Source organism: Sinohyriopsis cumingii, chromosome 16 (genome assembly GCF_028554795.1).
Source record: "Sinohyriopsis cumingii isolate HCF-2022 chromosome 16, ASM2855479v2, whole genome shotgun sequence".
Classification (NCBI taxonomy): domain Eukaryota; kingdom Metazoa; phylum Mollusca; class Bivalvia; order Unionida; family Unionidae; genus Sinohyriopsis; species Sinohyriopsis cumingii.
Window position 1 is genome coordinate 41876767 of NC_142976.1, and position 18833 is coordinate 41895599.

General features: G+C 35.6%; 1 protein-coding gene across 14 annotated transcripts in view; it reads left to right on the plus strand.

The window, feature by feature from the left end:
• The window catches only part of LOC149780296 (uncharacterized), a 138166-nt gene that overhangs the window by 38621 nt on the left and 80712 nt on the right, over positions 1 to 18833 (plus strand). For 5 of the 14 annotated variants that reach the window (XR_016415043.1, XM_089937127.1, XM_089937124.1 and 2 more), the window contains one exon: positions 17182 to 17243. The exons of 2 other annotated variants lie outside the window; for them this stretch is intronic. Coding sequence is in view for 6 of the 12 variants with exons in the window: in XM_089937127.1 (XP_089793253.1) it covers positions 17231 to 17243 (13 nt within the window). In the remaining 6 variants the exon portion in view is untranslated. Of the gene's footprint in view, positions 1 to 1828; positions 5269 to 6765; positions 7236 to 17181; positions 17244 to 18833 lie in introns of those variants that run through there. 7 more of the 14 variants (XR_016415045.1, XM_089937126.1, XM_089937120.1 and 4 more) reach the window with 3 other exon arrangements.

Genomic DNA, 18833 nt, shown 5'->3' on the forward strand with positions numbered 1-18833 from the left:
CAAATTTTCGAAAAAGTCAGCTTGCCCCAGGCAAGCTAATTGGTAAATTGAGCTTGCCACAGGGAAAATTGTCTCAGCTACTCCTCCAATTGCCATTGATGGAGAGGCGCATGAATTTGTTGAGGACTTCACCAACCTGGGGAGCCTTATTAGGCACTACAAATTTGCCAAAAAGGATATCAAGGCCAGGTTAAATAAAGCCATTGTTGCTATCAGCAGACTCCGCCCTATATGAAAATAGAAACAATATAGCCTCAAATTAAAGTTCCGACTTAACTACTTTAACGTAAGGTCGGTACTGTACGCATGCGAGTGTTGGAGAATAGTGAAGACAGAAATGAGCAACGTAAATTCATTTTACAATAGCTGCCTCCGTAAAATCTACAACATGTACTGGCCAAGCAAGTTCGCCAGTGTGAACCTATATGACAAGACGGGATGTAACAACATTTCCCTGGAATTCAAGATGTGGAGGATCAAATTTCTAGGGCACGTAATGAGGATGCCCCATGAACGGAGGTAGCTCTCACATTATGTGGACGGCCAATTTTCCTGGCTGAAGAGATAGAACTTTCCTGGGGCGAGGCACAAGCCATTGTTCAAAACCGACCTAGATGATGGAAGATAGTTGCTGCCTTATGTCCCAGACGAGATACACTAACTAATCTTAAGAAAACTGAGCTTGCCCCAAAAGTGGTCAGGTATAAAACGTTTTCAAAATAGCTAGATTTTGAGAGAGAGAGAGAGAGAGAGAGAGAGAGAGAGTCTGAGTACTTATTATTCTATAATTGAAACTTTCTTGCAATTTTAGCAGCATCATATTTCTTATTGTTCTATAAAACCGGTTTATTTGATCAGACTCGTTTCACCAACGACGTCAAGAATAATGTAAGCTACACTCTTTTTAATGATTAATTTATATATAGTATTATGTAAATTATTAAGACATATGCATTATGTCTTTGCCTGCTTGCACGAAACACGTAGTACCACCTCACGAGAGCAAACCTCGAAAGGTCACTTCAATGTCTGTCTTTGTTTCTCACCTTGTCTTTATAATTTACATAATACTATACATATTCGGCACGTGGGAGGAGTTTTACAACTGGCTATTGGATCTGGTTTTTTTTTAGTATGCCTTATATAGGTCAATAGGTGTTGCTTATTCAGGATAACCTTACCTGTGTTGCATTGGATGAGAGATTTACTTTAACAGAGTAAAATGTATAAACATTAAGGGGAAACAACTCTTACAATTCAATTCAATATTGAGTGTACTGTTCCGTCCCAACGAGCCTGTGCATATGCTTGGTTTTTATATATAATTGGAATTAGATTTCTAAATTAATAATGACATACTTGTGTATTGTATCCTACTTACCACAATTATACAGGTAAGCTCAGAATCGTGAAACATAACCATAAACATTTTTGTGATCACTAAATAAGTAACAGTAATGTTTGCAGTCTCATCACACCAACCCTCACGTACATAATTTGAGACACTCTACGATACATCGTACGTTTTGAACTAAGATAATACATCAGGTGGTTCAACACGTATGTTGTACTGAGATATAGTATCCCTTAATATTGAACTGTATACCAGTCTGAAAATCTTTATATGTATCAATTTATTCGAAAGTGTATTTTATCAAATTGACAATGTAGGCCAGTCTCTGTGTAACAAGACAACTGGGTTGGATTTCGAATTTATAACAGAACACTTCTGATGTTGATACAAATGCAATGTTTCTTGATGAATGACACAAATGAAAACAGAATTATAATTAATACGTGTGTTTATAAGATCAAAATATTTGATTAATTGACACAATCCGCACGAACCTAATAATGTAACATAAATGTGAATATAAGTACACAGTATAAGGATAAAGGTTAATGATAAACAGTAATTTCACACAAAGAAAATTATCTGTTTTACTCAAATTGTTAAAATGATGTACTTTACCCATATAGTAATATGTATTCACTCAAACAGTGAAAAATGAGGTACTTTACTCAAATAGTAAAATGATAAAAAGATGGGACAGATTTCATACAAAATATCTTTGCAGTCCCAAAACACTGGGTATGACAAACCCCAAAATTAGTCCACGGTTAAAAGATTACACGTATAAAGTTACACAGAATACTCCATCACCAGAACACTTGGCTACCAGTCACACTGGTCAGTCAAGCAGTCAGCATTACAGGTAGTCGCCGACCACAATACAATTCCTTGGTCAATGAAGCAGTCAGCGCCCACCAATCAGTCAGCAACGCCCGCTCACCTGCTACTAAACCAGCAACAAACTGTTCAATCAGCTCTACGGCTGCTACGTCAGCTTTACAGCTGCCATGGTCAACTTCTATGGTGAGCTCTACGGCTGGTACACCGTCAACCCTGATCAACTGAAAATAAATCTGACACCGCGTATTAAGAATGACAAGGGCATATACGATAACACGTAATGCTCTTTATATACGGTAAGCTATACAAATTACATTATCGGCACAAAATTACACAGCAATAAACAGGTTCAGAAGCTAACCGTGTCCGATAAGGATCCTATGGTACTAAACATTTCTTAGTAAAATGCAGCTTTATTGATAATATAGATCCCTTGTTAAATCACACACAAGAATAGAAAATATTTGCTTTATACTACGCAAGCCGTAGTTACATAGAAAATATACAAAAATAAACGTGGTAGTACAATAGTTATAACCTATAATATACATAAGAAATTAATTTTTATAAAGCTCACGTACCTCTACAGCTGAAGATGTGCAAGTCCTTAATTTATTGATGTAGTCTCTCTCAGACTCCATCATAACGAGGACCCCCTAGTGCCGAAATGTGAATGATTTTATGTGTTTTGTTGCCCCCATAGTATATGCAGTGTGTGTGTATTCAAATATAATTTTGACAGATTTATTACTTTGGATTAGGGTTTTGTACGTCGTATGTAGGTATTAGTTCAGGAAATTCGAGTTATGGTAATTAATAGTAAATCTCGTGAAATCAGAATAACAAATATATATTTTAGGAGTAATTTCGAGACAAGTCTAAGGTAATTCGGGCAGTTTTGAGAGTACTTCTTTATTACAAATAAATAAATAAATAAATAAATAATGTAACTAATAGTGCGCATGTTTGTTTGGTGTTTGCATGTTTGTGATTAGTAGAGAAATAGTCAGAATTCTGGCAAATTGCTTGTTTGTGGTGTAGTCCATTTGTTTTGTATTCCGTAATCAAGAATGTCCATTTGTACTCCATAAATTGTAGTCATTTCGTTATCAAACAATTTTGTAATCCATTTAGTAATCATACGATTTTGGAGTCCGTTATTGTAAATTGTCCATAAATTCTAGTGTAAGTATTGTCTTGAATTTGAAGTCCTTTTTCGTTCCATTTCATGATCAAGTAAGGTATTAAGTCCGTTAGCTCAAATCAGAATCGGTATTCGTTCCTTTTGGTGAATTGGTGGTTCATTTTTTTTGGCAAATTGACTATTTGTGGTGTAGTCCATTTGTGTTGTATTCCATAATCAACAATGAGTAGACACCTCGCTTACAAGACGTTTCCGTAGTGTAAAGATTCCGACCTACGGTGAGGTATGTATGTACTTTGTAGCCTACATTATCGATGCGCTTGATGTATATCGGTTTTTCCCCCATCAAAAGCACTTCATACGTGCGGCATAGGATGAACCGAACTCATTGCTTCGAAATATTGTACAATAGACATAAATTGTAGCCATTTCGGAATCATACGATTTTGGAGTCCGTTATTGTAAATTTTCCATAAATTCTATTGTAAGAATTGAAGTGTTGTCTTGAATCTGAAGTCCGTATTAGTTCCATTTCATGATTAAGTAAGGTATTAAGTCCGTTGTCTTAAATCAGATTCCGCATTCGTTTCCTTTTGTTGAATGTGTGGTTCATTTTTTCTGGCAAATTGCCTGTTTGTGGTGTAGTCCATTTGTGTTGCATTCCATAACCGACAATGAACAATGAGTAGACCGCTCACTGACAAGACGTTCCGTAATGTAAAGATTTCGTCCTAAGGTGAGGCATTTATACACAGACAACGTAGCCTTACATCGTCTGTGCGTTTGATAAATATCGGTTTTCAATAATCGAAAGCACTTCGCACGTGCGGCATAGGATGAACCGAATTCACTGTTTCGAAACACTGTGCAATATACAAAACATCACCCTCGGGTATCGTTGAACACAAAAAATGAAACCCGAGTACATGTATTTAATTTAAAAAAACAAAGAGATTTATACAATTCCGTGACACTCTGTTCCATAAAATTCGTTGATTCTATATGACCTTTCAAAAGAAGTATGTTGTATAGTCTCAGTTTCTAACTTGTGTATTCGTACTCTCATTGTGACCCCTCTACAAAGTCTTAACCTTATAGTGATTAGAACGAAATTTTACTCCATAGGCACCCTGGTTATGGCGAAATCCACAGCCATAGAACTCGAGATAATCAAGTTTCTCGTTTGGGGAACACTGGACTTGCAGCAATGTGGAAACTAAACTCAGTAGTCTGAAACAGCTACGGCAAAAAAATATTGCACCCTAGGGCAACTCTGTAAATTGCACAAATAAAACCAAGTACATTTTCGTTCGCATACAATGCATAAACATTTTGCTACACACACTTCCGTGACAATCGATATGTCATCATACTTTATATATACATTTGTTTATAACGGCAGATCTACTTTTGCGCAGTTATTCATTTTGAACTTCTTTGAACTTTTACCTTTATTTAGCAACCACTGTAAAGCCGTTCTTATGGTGAAGTGCCGTCAAATACTAAAACATGCATATTCATAAGAGGGGTGGAGCAACTCTGAGGCTTTGCGTCCTCATTAGTCAAGCCCCTTGAGAACGCATTGTCAGTATCGCCCATCCAGCATGTCGTAACTAAGACGTAGACAACAGCCCGTGGCGTGATAAACTTTACCACACAGATTATATGCTCATAAGCATTAGGGACTTACAGTTTATCCGATGAGTGGATATGATTTGCAGCGAGAATTAGGACTGAAATGTGACACAAGTACTTTGGAAACAAAATGACAACCGGAAGTCTTCGATAAACTGTTGGGAGGATGACATTTATATAAGAAATTAGTTAATGTATTCTTGGAACTTGTATACAGAGAAAGAAATTCTTTCTGGTGCCGGTCGACCTTGCGGTTTTGAGGTTGGATGGAAAACTACTGCAATGCATAAAAGAGGTATGTTATTACAAATATTACTAACAATCTGCAATAAAGAAAAAGAATGAAAGGAAACATGGAAAGAAGGCAAGGAAATCACGTACATCAAATTAAGAAAAGATAGAAAGACTAGAAGAGGAGGAAAGTAGAACACTATTTCTCAATATTTATTTTTATATATAAAACTATCAAGTGAGATATACATATTTTGCTATGTGTCTGTATTCTTTATACATGTGTGCTCACTGTTTTGTTTTTTTTTCCTGTAACAGATTGTGCAAGTTGGCCTTGAAAAGGCTCGTTGATCATCATCTATTTTACTCTGTACTAGTTACTTACTTAGAATGCACTTCAGTCTTATTTAAATATTCTTCTACTGATGCGTATCCAGTCCGTTACAAATACTTTGTTTTCCCGAACGATTCACGGACCGTAAAACTTTTAGTCAATGAATACTAAAGTCCCATATGTCTCTCAGCAAAAGGACTTGTGTGTGTGTGTGTGTGTGTGTGTGTGTGTGTGTGTGATTTGTAGCGATTTGACTGAAAAATTGTTAAAGCTACGTTAAAAATCCAAATCACACACACACACACACACACACACACACCGCTAGAATGTCTACAGTGTGACAGTTTATAGTGATGTCTTGTACTGGGACATCATACTGCAGATATGTTACATGATGTCCCACATAGTCACATTATTCTGACACCATGCCGACCAGTCGTAACACTAACCTTTTAATGCTGAACGCCTAGCGAGGCAGCTACTAGTACAATTTTTTTTTTCTGGGTGGGTTTGAAACCGCGACCTACCGCGTCCGAGGCGGACGCATTAATCAGTAGGCCACCGGTTTTCAATAATCGAAAGCACTTCGCACGTGCGGCATAGGATGAACCGAATTCACTGTTTCGAAACACTGTGCAATATACAAAACATCACCCTCGGGTATCGTTGAACACAAAAAATGAAACCCGAGTACATGTATTTAATTTAAAAAAACAAAGAGATTTATACAATTCCGTGACACTCTGTTCCATAAAATTCGTTGATTCTATATGACCTTTCAAAAGAAGTATGTTGTATAGTCTCAGTTTCTAACTTGTGTATTCGTACTCTCATTGTGACCCCTCTACAAAGTCTTAACCTTATAGTGATTAGAACGAAATTTTACTCCATAGGCACCCTGGTTATGGCGAAATCCACAGCCATAGAACTCGAGATAATCAAGTTTCTCGTTTGGGGAACACTGGACTTGCAGCAATGTGGAAACTAAACTCAGTAGTCTGAAACAGCTACGGCAAAAAAATATTGCACCCTAGGGCAACTCTGTAAATTGCACAAATAAAACCAAGTACATTTTCGTTCGCATACAATGCATAAACATTTTGCTACACACACTTCCGTGACAATCGATATGTCATCATACTTTATATATACATTTGTTTATAACGGCAGATCTACTTTTGCGCAGTTATTCATTTTGAACTTCTTTGAACTTTTACCTTTATTTAGCAACCACTGTAAAGCCGTTCTTATGGTGAAGTGCCGTCAAATACTAAAACATGCATATTCATAAGAGGGGTGGAGCAACTCTGAGGCTTTGCGTCCTCATTAGTCAAGCCCCTTGAGAACGCATTGTCAGTATCGCCCATCCAGCATGTCGTAACTAAGACGTAGACAACAGCCCGTGGCGTGATAAACTTTACCACACAGATTATATGCTCATAAGCATTAGGGACTTACAGTTTATCCGATGAGTGGATATGATTTGCAGCGAGAATTAGGACTGAAATGTGACACAAGTACTTTGGAAACAAAATGACAACCGGAAGTCTTCGATAAACTGTTGGGAGGATGACATTTATATAAGAAATTAGTTAATGTATTCTTGGAACTTGTATACAGAGAAAGAAATTCTTTCTGGTGCCGGTCGACCTTGCGGTTTGTGGTTGGATGGATAACTACTGCAATGCATAAAAGAGGTATGTTATTACAAATATTACTAACAATCTGCAATAAAGAAAAAGAATGAAAGGAAACATGGAACAAGGCAAGGAAATCACGTACATCAAATTAAGAAAAGATAGAAAGACTAGAAGAGGAGGAAAGTAGAACACTATTTCTCAGTATTTATTTTTATATATAAAACTATCAAGTGAGATATACATATTTTGCTATTGTATTCTTTATACATGTGTGCTCACTGTTTTTTTTTTCCTGTAACAGATTGTTTTAGTTGGCCTTGAAAAGGCTCGTTGATCATCATCTATTTTACTCTGTACTAGTTACTTACTTAGAATGCACTTCAGTATTATATAGATATTCTTCTACTGATGCGTATCCAGTCCGTTACAAATACTTTGTTTTCCCGAACGATTCACGGACCGTAAAACTTTTAGTTAATGAATACTAAAGTCCATATGTCTCCCAGCAAAAGGACTTGTGTGTGTGTGTGTGTGTGTGTGTGTGATTTGTAGCGATTTGACTGAAAACTTGTTAAAGCTACGTTAAAAATCCAAATCACACACACACACACACACACCCCCCGCTAGGATGTCTACAGTGTGACAGTTTATAGTGATGTCTCGTACTGGGACATCATACCGCAGATATGTTACATGATGTCCCACATAGTCACATTATTCTGACACCATGCCGACCAGTCGTAACACTAACCTCTTAATGCTGAACGCCTAGCGAGGCAGCTGCTAGTACAATTTTTTTTTCTGGGTGGGTTTGAAACCGCGACCTCCCGCGTCCGAGGCGGACGCATTAATCAGTAGGCCACCGGAGCTATTTGCAAATGTTGTCTTTTGAATTTATATCATAAACATTGCCTTTTGCTACATTATTCTTCTTGTAAATAACGATTTTCATGATCGCATAATCGAATAAAATCTCAGTAACCTTACATATTCGTATACATGGTTATGCTGTGAAAAGTACAGTACATGTGCGAGGCATTAAAGTAGTTCAACTCCGGTTTCAAGTTGGGGAGCTTGATTATCCGGATGATGATCAACGTGATACTGTGAGACATTTTTCATCTATGCTTTTAAATTCAAAATAAATATTCAAACGCAAACACGATTACGTAAAATACAAGCAAGATAAAACTCAGATAATGTCCGTAACGAATCATCTTTACGATAACATTTGACCCATGAGCTGTAGATGCTATCGTTATGTGGTAGTTAGTCAATTAAATAGTGCAGACATTGCCCAGTACAAGGTACAAGACGCGTGTCCGGTCTTCTTACCAAAAACAGATGGAACTTGAACGAAACGAAGAAATGTAGTTTTCCGTTACAAATATATAAGCACACAAACATATAGAGCCACTAAAATTGTGCATCCGTTCTAATACAACACGGAAACACGTGAGAGATTGAAAAGTACCGAAAAAGAAACACGCATTAACATGTACATTAAATAAATCACATGGTTCATTTAAGTTCGTCTTATGAATAATCCTTTCTAACTACCAGAGATCTCTGTGAAATGGCAAGAATTTCTTTTCACAGTTTGTGTAGATGAGCTGGTGTGTTGGGGCGCAGGTAAAGCAGTGGGGCGGACTATGTACAAATTAACACTATTCCTTTATCGGCATGAACCTACCAAAATATAATGACAGTGAGTTAGTACGTTGGAAAATAATAATAATCATCATAGTGGTTGTCATCATCATCGCCGTCATCGTCCTTGTCAATATGCAAACACCTCTGATTCTAACAAATAATACAGTGTCAGGAGTCTAAATCTATGTAGCAATATAAAATGATAGTAAAATTGCAATAATATGATTGTATTTTTAATATGAGTACTAATCATTTAGCTGCAAAGAGAAAAATATTAGAAGACAAGTTGTATTATTCACACTTATCACTTTGTATATCACTACGCATTCTGAAAGAATCATTATTTTTAGTAGAGAGAACTTCACCAAAGATGTCAAAATAGTATGGGCTGTTTCCTTTGTTTAAAACCTAGATGAGAAATAAAAAATGTTGAAATGATGCTAATTGCAAAGGATCAGAACGCCAGCTTCCCCCCGACCTTCTAACGATGTAGTTCATTTGTTCAGGACAATTGCTTTTCATTTTATCATGATTCATTTTAATACATATTTGTCCTTGCTTTAATATTGAACAACAAACTTGGCCCAGTTAGTTACTGTTGCTGTGGCTCACAAGCTATCGTCAAAATGGCTGATTCAGTAGCGTCATCTTTGATTCAAATTGTCATTATTCTCGATAATATTTCTGACACTTTCCTACTTGATTGCAAAATTATTTCTATCGTGCGTTAAAGAACGGTCAGAACTACTTACACACAAGGATATGTTCATTAAATTAGGATTTTTCGATGGCGAAAATCAGGTCAAGTTGCAGTACCCTGCTTTCGGTCTATGAAGAACGAACATCCTTACAAACTTGAAGAAGACGTTTTTGCTAGAAGACGACAACATAACAAATTTTTTTTTGTTCTTGCAAATTTATACATACTTATTAATTATCAGAATTTCTAGGATGGATTCATTTTTAAAAATTACAATAAAGCTTTTGTTATGTTTTGCACCCGTTTTAAATGTATATCGTACATGTATAATCGTCATATAAGAATTAAACAATTATATTTTCTCATCTAGAATTAATAATTTAATTTAATTATGTTTAGGAAAACAAATATTAAAATTATAATAAATAAATAAACAATTTATACAAAGTTGCCTGAGTTACTTAAGGGAATATTTTACGTTCTTTATGCAGCATTAACGTGTATCATCAGTTGGACGAATCAAATATTTTGTAAGGGGATCATTGATAAACCAGTAAATTTAAATTGTATCAAATCCGTGTAAACCGATCATGTATCATAATCTCTTAAAAAAAGAAGGAAATAATGATGGCACATCGAAAGAGGCACTACAGGGACGTTGACAGGGAGAGACAGATATATTTGCATCCGCTTTTACCTTTCCTTGCTAATCAGTGTGACTAGTTTCATCTTACTTCATTGATGTTATAACATTTTGCAGGTGTTATAAAATCAGTAATTTGCAAGAGATCATTTTTTTATCCGAGTCAGTACGATACAAATTTTAATAAATGGCTGGACATAGCTTGCTATTATTTATAGTCATAGGTTAATGAAGATGCACGAACTATTTTATTACAGAATGACCTCTTCATAAAGTTAAAATATTTTTTTAAAACCTTGTACAAAATATTTCATTTAAAATAATTAAATGCAACATTTCGAAATAATTAACGCCAAAATCCAATATTGCAACTATAGATACGAATAGGATTAAGGCCAAGTCAGAAGTTAAAGTATAGAGTGGTGTTTCGTCAAGTCAGCATCAGTTACAAGTAAATGCGCAATTTTGAAAACTTTAATAAAATCAGCACTGTTGAAGCATGATGCAGGATTCCAATATTCAGTTTAATTTTTTACTTAAAAAAACCCATGCAATAAAAGACAACAATTAACAACACGTTTGCACACATTTTCTTTATTGCATGTGAAATTATTTCTCATGTATGATATACCATTCGATCATAAGTATATAATTTGCATAAAACTCTATTCAACATTGTCACTAGAACAACAAATAATATCATTGTTTAAAATCAGATTTGTGTATTTCTGTATGAAATATGATTATAAATATTGTATGACTTCCATAACATACATTTTTCCAAGCTAATATTTGATTTCGTAATTGTTTTCAAAAATTTGGTCCTAATAAGAACAATCTGCATCGTATTTGCCATTAGTACAACGGTAAACCGTTGATATGATATATTTTTGTGATTTTCTGCGTAATCATTTTAATTCCTCAGCAGTGTGATAAGGTCTCACTGGATAGTTTATCTGGTGAATTTTCATCCTACAATGACCTATTGTAGAAAAATGAGAATAATTTTACACTGAAGATACAAATAAAAACAAACTAATGAATTTTGTTGAAAGCCTGCATGTGAGATTTTGACTGCGGCAATCAGGCTAATTCATTATACAACTGGTGGCTTTTATACTGAACCAACACTGCCACCAACCCCTCGTTTTTTCACTTATTGTTTACAGCAAGGAGCTGTTTTGAATATTTTCCTGTGACAAGACAGCTAAAAAATTCAGTATCTGACTTATGCGTGAATAAAGTTCACTAGCACTATAATAAATTATCATACTTTTAATCACCCCTCAACCATCTCGATTTTTAGACATTTACATCTGTAGCAGACATACCTATATACGTAAGCCAAGTCGTCTGTTCATTTGCAGCCCAAGTTACGCATTTGATCTCCAGTGCTAGTTTAACTGTGACAGGCAGTCACCAAACAAACCAGCCCATTTTCAAGCCTAACTCAAAGTAAATCTAAACCACATTACAGATATAGCTTCTGTGTGAATATATAAATGCTAAACTTATGATAATTAGGTTCATGCCTTCTACCTTAAAAATTAGGGAGGTGTCAAAATACGAAACTATCCAGTGAGACCTAAGAAAGGAATCAAGAGTAGTCTTATGCTTGTGAGCAAATGTGGCTGATAGCAACTCGTAACTACGCAGTGAAATCGATGGCTAGATTTGATTGGTCAATGGGCCCAGTTTGATTTACAGGTCGGATCTATCCATTATTTGCATTGCTGTTATTGCTGATAATGGTGGACAGTTTTGGTAGCTTCTGGTGTTTGTTGAACTTACGACACTGATCGAGATAAAAATGTCCTGACCTTTAGAAACGAGACTATTCTCTCCGGTTTAAACTGGAAGGTCTGAATGTTCGGCTTACCTGAATTCAGCCCAGGAGCAGATCAATGACATGTTTAGGTTTCCAGGTCAGCATTTGCTGCGATAAAAATATTCATCTCACAAATGTTTCCCAGTTTGTGGATAACAATATTTTAAGAGTCACGGTGCCCCTATTGTCGGTTCTTCACTTTAGTTAAATATTTGCTATCTTTAAAACGAATACTGATAATTTAGCAACAAAGGGAAAAATATTAAAAAGTAAAATACACACTTGTTACCTTACACATCAGTAAGGAATCTGACAATTCATTGAAACAAATTGTAAAACACTTCTAGCATCCAATTTAATATATATATATATATATATATATATGTGTGTGTGTGTGTGTGTGTATATATATATATATATATATATATATATATATATATATATATATATATATATATATATATATATATATATAGGCAAGGCGATGGGTGCCGTTTACCCGCGGACCTGGGTTCGAATCTCCGTAGAGTACGAATAAAAAATTCGCTAACCTGTATTATAGTATTTTTTGTATTAAAATATTAATTCTTCTATCTATTATCAAACATTCTTCTATAGAATCCAGGGATAGCACTTTCCGTCCTGTCAGGTGTATATTTATAATTCTCTCTAATTAATTCTATACACCTTGATTTCTTTAATAGGAATCCGGAATGACTGTGTAGGTACATGATAATTAATTACTAGGTCGTCATGCGAGTGTGTCTGCTACACCGAGTGCATATAACACCGATGGATTAACATCATTTTTGTGTTGATGTGTGCTTAGTCGTGAGGGAATATGGGCTTGTGTGTGCAGGCAAGGCGATGGGTAAATTTATTAAAAGGTTAAACCAATTTTGAATGCGTGCAAGGGCGCAGAGATACAAGGAAACATATTTTAATTTTTTTATTATAAATTAGTTTAGACAATTTGTTCGTGGGTAATAGGCTATTTGCAAATGACAAAAGTAAATATAAAATAGTTACATGTATCGACAATAAAGCTAGCTAACCCAAGTTGAATCTTTCTGACTTTGACTATATTGTATTTAGAGGGAGTTTTTAGTTCGTCCTAAAAACTATGTTCAGTCTGATAAACATTTGAAAAGCAAAAATGATGCTTAGCCCACAACAATAACAATCCTTCACCAAATATATTGGCCGCCATGTATGGCCTATAATTGCAGATAAATGTCGTCAAAGACACGAAACCAAGCCATGTACAAAATTGTGTATTCAGTAAAAAAGAAAATAAAACCTCCACTAGCTCCAGTCCATGTGAAACTTCATATGTATCTGTCGAAGAGCACTCAGTTCAATCCATCCCAAACCTGACTTGCATCTGTCAATTAGCACTTAGTTCAATCCATTCCAAACTTGACTTGCATCTGTCAATTAGTACTTAGTTCAATCCATCTAAAATGTGATATGCATCCGTCAGTGAGCACTCAGTTCAATCCATCCCAAACCTGAATTGCATCTGTCAATTAGCACTTGCAATTCAGGTTTGGGATGGATTGAACTGAGAGCTCTGTCAATTAGCACTTAGTTCAATCCATCTAAAATGTGATATGCATCCGTCAGTGAGCACTCAGTTCAATCAATCTCAAACCTGACATGTATCTGTCAATTATCACTTACTTCAGTCCATCCCAAATTTGAGATGCATCTTTTAATTAGCACTTAGTTCAATCCCTCCCAATCCGTCATGATCTGCTAGTTAGCACTCGGTTCAATCCATCCCAAAACTGACAAGCATCTATCAATTAGCTATTAGTTCATTATCTCCCAAACCTAACTTGCATCCTTTAATTAGCATTCAGTTCAGTCAATCTCAAACATAACATGCATTGGTCAGTTAGCACTTAGTTCAATCCATCCCAAACCTAACATGCATCTTTCAGTTAGCATTCAGTTCAGTCAATCTCAAACATAACATGCATTGGTCAATTGGCACTTAGTTCAATCGATTCTAAACCAAACTCGCATCTGCTAGTTAGCACTCAGTTCAATTCATTCCGAACCTAACATGCATCTTTCAATTAGCACTTAGTTCAATCCATGCCAATCTGTCATGCATCTTTCAATTAGCGCTTAGTTCAATCCATGCCAACCTAACATGCATTTTACAATTAGCACTTAGTTCAATCCATCCCAAACCTAACATGTATCTGTTAATTAGTACTTAGTTCAATCCATCCCAAACCTAACATGTATCTATTAATTAGTACTTAGTTCAATCCATCCCAAACCTAACATGTATCTGTTAATTAGTACTTAGTTCAAACCATCCCAAACCTAACATGTATCTGTTAATTAGTACTTAGTTCAATCCATCCCAAACCTAACATGTATCTGTTAATTAGTACTTAGTTCAAACCATCCCAAACCTAACATGCATCTTTCAAATAGCACTTAGTTCAATCCATCCCAAACCTAACATGCATCTTTCAATTAGCACTTAATTCAATCCATCCCAACCTGACATGCATCTTTCAATTAGTACTTAGTTCAATCCATCCCAACCTGACATGCATCTTTCAATTAGTACTTAGTTCAATCAATCTCAAGCCTGACATGCATACGTCAATACGTACTCAGCTCAGTCCATCACAAATGTGACATGCATCTATTAATTAGCACTTAGTTTCGATAGTTCATCAGCCGTTTATAAATTTCTTTATTAGTTTGCTAATGATAATGAATTCTCTTAAATATCCACAACTAGTAAAACTTTGGAAGTCATTAACAACCACTAAAAGTCGAAAGAAGAAAAATAACTCTTAACATAATTTACATGAAAATATACTTCAAGAAGTATTATTCCTTGCAAGTCTATATTTTTCTCACCAAATAATGACTGATGAATGTTTGCTTCTTCGCAAAGATGTACATACAGAGTCCAGTCCCCTTGTAGTCTTGTGGAATCATAAATGGTAAAACGTTCATCACAAATAACCTTCACACTGTTTAGCAAAAATTAATTTTATCCTCTTTTCCTTCCCTTCTCCAGTACATAGGCAACATTGTCTGAGAAATAAATAAACACCACGTACTTCTTGCAATGGCTTTTTGGTATATGTACTGCATACTTGCTATATAAACACACACACACACACACACACACACACACGAGACACAATAATGCGCTTAGCACAGTAATGTATCAGGAGCGTGAACTGTAGCTTTTAATATAAACAATACCATGCGGCTTCTGGTCCCAGTAATTTAATCAGATTTATGTAGTATAATATTTGGGAAAGATGAAAGAGAGGTTTCCTGGATAGTTTCTGGCCTAGCCTAGCTATAACGTTATGAGAAAATCAGGCGCTCACAAAACATTCACCAGTAATCCGGAGGGAAAAAGATTGTCATCTGCTACGCTTGTCCTTAAATGAAGACAGCCTTGGCGCACAATGTTTTGTGATTCATTCACCTCCCGTTTTTTTTTTTTAAATCGTTCATTTACTCTGCGAAATGGCGACCTCGAAAGAAACAAATGTTATTTACTAAATTGTGATTTCAGGTGAATGTATATATGTACAAGAACACTGTAATGAATATGCACTATTGGTTTTAGGAGCAACATACAATTTCAACTTGGTATGACTCATGAGTATGCTATTTCATGCAAAAATGTTAGGGTTCGTGTGATGAAAGGCACAGAAAGTCTCCAGAAGTACATGGAACATAGAAAAAGTAAGTTTATTCTTGAAGCCGAATGTTCACAACACATTTATATATAACCATATGTAAAAAATATGCAACTTTCAGCATGAAGTAACATGAGGTCAAGAATTTTCAAAAAGTGACCAAAGACCAATATTAAAAATGGTTTAAAGTACATGTGTTTCAATGCTTCCTGTGAATTTATCTGAAAAGATATCATAAAGATGGTTCATTTTTGAAATCTGCACACTCAAATTAAGCAGAAAATATTACATTTTAAAAGCAACAAATAATTTCAACTTGTGTATGACTCAAAAATATAGTATTTCATGCAAAAAAGTCGGGGGGAGGGTGATAAAAAGGCACGGGGGAGGGGGCTTCTAAATTACCTGGAACATATAAAAAGTCAATTTATTCTTAAAGCTGAATGTTCACAAAACGTTTCTAAATAAAATATATGTAAGAAATATGCAAATTTCAGCTTGAAATAACATGAGGTCAAGAACTTTCAAAAATTGCCAAAGACCAGTATTACAAATGGTGGACGGTACATGTGTTTGAATGCTTCTTGTGAATTTATTTGAAAAGATATCATAAAGATGGGTTCATTTTTTAAATCTGCACACTCAAATTATGCAGAAAACATTCCATTTTTATATATTCTATAATTATTAAAAAGTCATCCCCTTTTGTTTTTTTCACACGTGATGAACACTGTGAAGTATCATAGTTACGCTTAGTTACGTCAGTGCCAAAATATATTTCAAAACTAGAAGAGAACGCAGCCTGTCAGATTTGGCCGGATAAGCAATGCAAGTAGGATAGTGGTTATTATCAAACAATATTTTATTGTCTTCTATTTTATTGTTATAGTTCTTACTACCGATCTATTGATTTAGAGAAAAAATATTTTAGTTGTAACGAATGAATAAGACTCACTGTGAGCCCCGCGCTGTCTTATAAATGTCAGATCAAGGGCGAGAGCACCGTCCAACTGATTTTCATATGCAACATTAATTATGACAACCATGTCAGAATGTATCTCAACCGTACTCAACCAATGAATAAGGCTACATGCAAAGCTGTATACGTACGTGAGCAATTTATTTTGACCTTATATATATATCTTGTTTATATATGTTTAATTACCGTAAAGGTGTTAAAAGTATCAAATCTTAGTTCATTATACTTTTTTCGGCAACGTGTTTGTGTCTGTCTTAGAGATGGGTTATTTTTTAGCTGAGGTGACTTAAAAGAACCTTTGGCATGGCCTATTGATACGGGGTTCTTTTAAACACACAGTTCAATAACCAGTATAGCATTAATATTCTTTAATGTTCACCCAAGATAGGGCTTAAGACGACTGCCCGTACACAGAACAGACTGGTATATTTGCACCAGTTTGTCAAAAGTACAGAATAGAACCAAAGTCAGGGTTCATTAACAGCATGATTTCTTGCCTTTACAGTGATGACAAACACAGACACAAGTCCTTTGGGCCAACCTGTCAAGATCAGATGTGTGAACTCTGTAAGAATTTCTTTCTAACATTACCATATATGACCGCTTAAAGTCCTTTAAACTAAAACTATCATATACATAAATTAATATTTATGCAGTAAATGTAAGGCATTAATATGACGGCAACACCTTCCCCCTTAAGGGAAAACTTTAGTTTTCGAACAAAATTACAAAGAATGGATAAGTAAGATTGAAGCCACTATTTTTATGTATTGTGCACAGTTCTATGTGAATGACCTTATTTCGTGGAATTTAAAAGTTCTTCCATCACAGTGGCAATTAGAGTTGATCATATAGTATAATGTGAAAGCATTCAGTGACTCGCTAAATATATCCATATTCCAAATACAATATTTTGCACAACATCCAGCACAAACACTTTGGATCCACTTACAATCAAATTGATCCGTATTGGGAAATTATTGAATTAGTACACAATATAGAATCCACATCATCACATGGGTCGTAAATTGCATGAGTAAAGTGATAATGAAAACTAAAACACAAAATCTTAGATTCTGGCACGTGACAACCCATCAGCATTTGCATTTTCTGCTCCCCGATGCACAGGGACCATCTCAGAAGCAGCTGGGTTTTTCTTTTGTTTTGGCTTAGCTATGTTAGCGGGTTTTGGTCAGTTTCGACGCGAAATGGATTACAGCACAAGCAGTAGCGAAGTGGTTGTATCGCCCATGCTATCGCAAGGCAATCTTTCTCAATGTTGTAGAATACATTCTGCTCTTTGGGCAATAGCTTGCGGCTAATGTACGCCATAGAATGTCCTTCCTTCTTGTTATTGTACTGACTCAAAACAGCTCCATTGCGTTAGTTTGTGGTACAAATGAGCGTTCAGAAACAGGGTTGATGAAGACTTGTGCCTCTACGTACTTGCATCGAATCGAAGGCTCCCATTAATAACAGGATCCACAGTTTAAATATGATTCAGGTACTTACACCGAATCCACGGCTCGCTTTAATAATAGGATTCACAGTTTAAATATGCTTTAGGTACTTACACCGAATCCAAGGCCCCCGTTAATAACAGGACCCACAGTTTAAATATGCTTTAGGTACTTACACCGAATCCAAGGCTAGCTTTAATAACAGGATCCACAGTTTAAATATGCTTTAGCTACTTACACCGAATCTACGGCTCGCTTTAATAACAAGATCCACAGTTTAAATATGATTTAGGTACTTACGCCGAATCCACGGCTCGCTTTAATAACAGGATCCACACTTTAAATATGCTTTAGGTACTTACACCGAATCTACGGCTCGCTTTAATAACAGGATCCACACTTTAAATATGCTTTAGGTACTTACACCGAATCTACGGCTCGCTTTAATAACAGGATCCACAGTTTAAATATGCTTTAGGTACTTACACCGAATCTACGGCTCGCTTTAATAACAGGATCCACAGTTTAAATATGCTTTAGGTACTTACACCGAATCTACGGCTCGCTTTAATAACAGGATCCACAGTTTAAATATGCTTTAGGTACTTACGCCGAATCCACGGCTCGCTTTAATAACAGGATCCACAGTTTAAATATGCTTTAGGTACTTACACCGAATCTACGGCTCGCTTTAATA